The sequence below is a fragment of the Quercus suber genome, unplaced genomic scaffold (assembly GCF_002906115.3).
Source record: "Quercus suber isolate HL8 unplaced genomic scaffold, Cork oak 2.0 scaffold_104, whole genome shotgun sequence".
Taxonomy (NCBI): domain Eukaryota; kingdom Viridiplantae; phylum Streptophyta; class Magnoliopsida; order Fagales; family Fagaceae; genus Quercus; species Quercus suber.
Window position 1 is genome coordinate 1,079,910 of NW_027069569.1, and position 5,823 is coordinate 1,085,732.

The 5,823-nt window shown below is 28.2% G+C and overlaps 1 protein-coding gene across 1 annotated transcript in view; it reads right to left on the bottom strand.

Annotated features, from left to right (window-relative positions):
* Positions 1-5,121: 5,121 nt before the first annotated feature.
* The window catches only part of LOC112009310 (mechanosensitive ion channel protein 4), a 31,926-nt gene continuing 31,224 nt past the window's right edge, over positions 5,122-5,823 (bottom strand). The window contains exon 11 of the mRNA XM_065775073.1: positions 5,122-5,747. Within this exon, the coding sequence (XP_065631145.1) occupies positions 5,459-5,747 (289 nt within the window). The 3' untranslated portion in view covers positions 5,122-5,458. The remainder of the gene's footprint in view (positions 5,748-5,823) is intronic.

The following is a 5,823-nucleotide window of genomic DNA, read 5'->3' on the forward strand; positions in this document are numbered from 1 at the left end:
CGGCCAAAGAGTTAGCTGCAGAGCATTCAATGTGGTGGTAGCTTTTTTTTAGATATTTCTTGGCTCCCATTTGTCCTCTGCATTCGCTGTACATATCCTTATCAATAGAACATCCTAGAACGTCATTCTAGACGACAGAACACATCTTATGACCCCTTCTTCGTTTAATTGAGGAGATACTCCTCTTCAGCCTAGTTCTCCCAGCCTTTATAGTCATAGCTTGCTTGTGAAGTTCAAAGTCTTACTTCTTCCTCAATATTGACCTATTCTCGGACCACCGTGCCTCCTCGAACAAGCCTAAGGCCCAATATATATTTGGGCCTACGTCCCCATACCTATAATACATATTTTAAAGTTACATTATCTCTTTCTTCCAATCAAATATCACCTTCTTATTGGGATTTTATATAGTAGAGTTTAATTGGAACTCTACTTCTCTTACAAGTACATGTGAATATAGCACTATTTCAAGTAGATTAGTTATTGGATTTTGATATCATGAGACGTAAATCAATTCCATTGCAACAAGGGAATGTAGTCATTTTCTTTTTTTTCTTTTTTTTGGGAGAGTGAAATGTAGTCATTTAGATCTAGCTTATAAATTAAATTGCGATAAGTATAAATTTCACACTTTCATTCAATATACACGGCATGCTGTAGTCCCTCTCTTTAATTTTTTCCTTATTTACAAGGTAAATTTCTATCTTCCTCAATCTAAAATCTATGATAATGTTTGTATATAATTTAATAGAATGAAGTTTATTGAAAGTCTAGGCTCTACAAAACTCACAAATTTGGATTGTGGGGGTTTTTTTTTTAATTCCGAAGGTGTTGAATCCATTCATTATTGATGTGCTCGAATATGGTTCTTGGGATTTTCGTAAATTTTTTTACATGTAGTGCATTTAATAAAAAAAGCAACAAATTTTATTGATAAAAATTTTAATTTGATTACAATCCAAATTTTTCATCTAATCCATTTAACAAACAAGTTTAAATTTAAATAAAACTCTTATTCTATTTGTTCTTATTGACTTATTTGGAAAAAGTAACAATAAGTATTATATTAATTTTTTTATAAAGTAACAATTTTACTTTTAGTCTAATTTAAAGATTAATTGTTGTTGTTGTTGTTGTTTTGTGTGTGTGTGTGTGTGCATCCTAGTTGATGGTGATGGTGGTGGTGGTACTCCAAGGAAAATAATAACAATGAATGATGCCTAGACCTATCTCATGGAAGTGAAGGAAACTTTTCAAGACAAAAGAGAGAAATATGACATGTTCTTTAAGGTCATAGATTTTAAGGCTCAAAGGTACACTCATTGCATTTTTGCAGTTTTAGTCTTGGAATAATGGAACATTGCATCTAAAAACCTAATGGATTGTGCCCTTTTTTTCTACTAGCTGAATTGGCAATGTTGACGTCACGATCAAAGTGAAGGAATTATTTGAAGGGCAAAATAGCTTCATTTTTGGACATATAATAAAAGTTGGATTTAGACACCGTGGTTGCGTCAAGTGGCTTCACCAAATTGTTGAATTTTTTTTAGATATTTAAATTTAAAAAATATATATAATTTTTCTTCACCAATAATCTCTAAGTTGATAAAAATATTAATTTGATTATTACAATCCAAATTCTTCATATAATCCATCTCATCATTATTCTTCTTTTTTATCCCTCAATTTTTGATTTCTACGGTTGGTCAATATGTTCTTCTTCCTTTTTTGTTTAAATAAAAATTCTTCTTCTTCTTTTATCCCATTTTTTAATTTCTATGGTTTGTCAATTTGTTCTTCTCTCTCTCATTTTTTTTTATAAATATTTAGATAAACAAAATATTTTTGGTTAGATTTAAAAAAAAAAAATAGATGTAATTTTTTTTTCTTATCTTCTTCTTTTATAGATTTTTAAAACGATTTGTCAATATGTTCTTCTTCCATTTTTTTAAAAATAAAAATTCTTCTTCTTCTTTTTCCCATTTTTTGATTTCTACGGTTTGTCAATTTGTTCTTCTTCTTATCTTTTTTTTTTTTTTAATAAAAAATATTTAGATAAACACAATATTTTTTTATAGATTTAAAAAAAAATAGATATAATTTTTTTTCTTATCTTCTTCTTTTATAGATTTTTTTAGAAATAGATAAATTTTAATTTGAAATCACTTCTTTGGATATAGTTTGATACGCACAAAAACTTAATAATTTAATATCAACTTAACTTCTTCTCGTCCATTAAAATATATATATATATATATATATATATGTATATTCTTCTTCCCCACCCCTTCCCCCAAATTTTTGATTTCTACGATTTGCCAATTTGTTCTTCTTCTTCTTCTTTTTTATATAAATATATTATTCTTCTTTTTTTTTATCCATTTGTTTATTCCTACGATTTGTCAAACACAATTAAAAAAGAAAAAATAATTAAATAATTGATACAACTTAATTACCTATAATACATATTTTAACGTTACATTATCTCTTTCTTCTAATCAAATATCATCTTCTTAATGAGAATTTATATAGTAGGGTTTAACTGGAACTGTACTTCTCTTTCAAGTACATGTGAATATGGCACTATTTAAAGTAGATTAGTTATTGGATTTTGATATCATGAGACCTAAATCAATTACATTGCTACAAGGGAATGTAATCCTTTTTTTTTTTTTTTGGGAGAAGGAAATGTAGTCATTTAGATCTAGCTTATAAATTAAATTGTGAGAAGAAAGTATCAATTTCACACTTTCATTCTATATACACGGCATGCTACAGTCATTCTCTTCAATTTTTTCCTTATTTACAAGGTAAATTCTATCTACCTCAATCTAAAAGCAACGATAATGTTTGTTTATAATTTAATAGAATGAAGTTTACTGAAAGTCTAGGCTCTACAAAATTCACAAATTTGGATTGTGGGTTTTTTTTTTTTTTTTTTTTTTTTTTTTTTTTTTTTTTTTCGAATGTGTTGAATCCGATGATTATTGATGTGCTTGAATGTAGTTCTTGGGATTTTCTTAAATATTGTTACGTGTAGTGCATTATAATAAAAAAAAGCAACAACTTAAAAAAAAAAAAAATTACTACACTGCATGCTTTAATGCATCTTTAATTGTAGAAATTTTTTTAGATTTTTAGATTTAAAAAAAAATATATATATATATATATATAATTTTTCTTCTCCTATAATTTCTAAGTTGATAAAAATTTTAATTTGATTACAATCCAAATTCTTCGTCTAATCCATTTAACAAACAAGTTTAAGTTTAGGTAAGACTCTTATTCTATTTGTTCTTATCGACTTATTTGGATAATGTAACAATAAGTATTATATTAATTTTTTTATAAAGTAACAATTTTACTTTTAGTCTAATTTAAACGTTAATTGTTGTTGTTGTTGTTGTTGTTGTTTTTTTTTTTTTTTTTTTTTTTTTTTGTGTTGATCCTAGTTGATGGTGGTGGTGGTGCTACTCCAAGGAAAATAATAACACTAAATGATGCCTGGACCAATCTCATGGAAGTGAAGGAAACGTTTCAAGGCAAAAGAGAGAAATATGATATGTTCCTTAAGGTCATCATAGATTTTAAGGCTCAAAGGTACACTCATTGCATTTATGCAATTTTTGTCTTGGAATAATGGAACATCACATCTTAAAACCAAGTGGACTGTGTCATTTTCTTCTACCTGTAGAATTGGCATTGCTGACGTCACAATTAGAGTGAAGGAATTATTTGAAGGGCATAATAACTTGATTTTTGGATATGTAATAAAAGTTGGACTTAGACACCGTGGTTGCACCAATTGACTTCACCAAATTGCAAAATTTGTTTTAGATTTTTAGATTTGAAAAAAAAAAATATATATATATATATATATATAATTTTTCTTCTCCTATAATCTGTAAGTTGATAAAAATCTTAATTTGATTATTACAATCCAAATTCTTCATATAATCCATCTCTTCATTATTCTTCTTTTTTATCCCCCAATTTTTGATTTCTACGGTTTGTCAATTTGTTCTTCTTCCTTTTTTGTTTAAATAAAAATTATTCTTCTTTTTTTTTCCCCCATTTTTTTTTAAATATTTAGATAAACACAATTTTTTTTTTTTTAGATTTTAAAAAAAATAGATATAATTTTTTTTCTTATCTTTTTCTTTTATAGATTTTTTTAAAAAATAGATAAATTTTAATTTGAAATCACTTCTTTGTATAAAGTTTGATACGCACAAAAACTTAATAATTTAATATCAACTTAACTTCTTATCATCCATTAATATATATATATATATATGTATGTATATTATCACACACAGTATGATACACATTTCCTTAGGCCAAGTGCTTATAAGGCAAGGGTGGGAGGCGTCTCTCCTCGATGTGGGATTGAGCAAATTCGTGCGGGTGGGAGCAAGGGTCGACCATGTCCATCCCAAAGCGAACAATACTTGATTGGGGAAAGATTCATTCTCCCACCCTATTTTTATAAAGAAGTGGACCCAATTGGACTAAATGGACCTAAGTGGACCTACTTAGACCAAAGTGGACTGAAATGTTACGCTGATGTGATTCAAAATGAGTGTAATAATAATAAATACTGCACTTTACTTTTAAATATTATATAGATTTGTAAAACTTATATGCAATAAAATTTGTACTAATTACGGTATCATTAAAATAAAAATAAAAAAAAGGATTTTTTTATTATGTTGTTGATGTGAAACTAACCAATCATGTTACTATATAAATGTTTTAGTTAATGTCTGTTTGGGAACAACTTATTTAGCTGAAACTAAAATTTTTTTGCTGAAAGTACTGTAAATAAAGTTAAAAGGTAACAAAAATAATACAACAAGGCTCATGAATAACACCAAAAAGTGCAACGGGACCCATGAATAATAGCAAAAATAAACTAAATAGTAAAAAAACTAGCTTTTTAAGCAATCCCAAATGCACACTTAGTAAACAATATCATTTAAATGTTTTTTTTTTTACTATTAAAAATTTAAATGAAAACATTCATAGAATGCATTATTTCAAAAAATCATATTGTTTGATTAATATTAATTTTAAAAATGCTTAAATGACTTCAAGTACTAATAGATTTGGACAAAATAATTAAAGTAACTCATTTAGTTATTTACTAATAGATCTTACAATTGAAATGGATCAAATGGACTAAAATGCTACATTGATTTGCCTCAATAAAAGCATAGCAACTATAAATGTTATGCTTTAATTTTTAGATATTATATAGATAGATGTGACAATGCAACAAACTAGTAATGAATCTCATCAGGGAGGTAAGTGTTTTTCTTGAGTCACCATAAATCATTTCCAGATCCAACAATTCTATGGGAAACCCTTGCCAATTCCTTCACAAGCTGAAAAAGAATTGGCGCTAGGTGCCAATGCTCATTCTAGAAATTGGCCTCACTATATATGACCGGCATAATCAGCTAGCACAGGTTTTCCAAGTTGGAGGAAGCCTGTTTGATACCGGAGGTGGCAAGTTTTGAACATTCACGTCAACAGGCAGCAGGCGGTATTCAATATCGAGCTCCTTGAAAACTTTGATCATCTCTTCAAGCAATCCCTCTCTCCTAAGAAATCTCTCCTTCATGTCCTGATAGTTCAATCTGTGTGCAAGCCACACTGACATCATCAGCTTGTTCATGTCTATCACGTCCCTCATTATCACCACTGGACCTGGCTGCCAGTGCTCATTCTTGCTTTCAATGTACCTGCAATTTCAGCAGCCACAAGGCCCTCAACAGCATAGAATTACCTAAAAAGGAATTTTTTTTTTTTTTTTTTTTT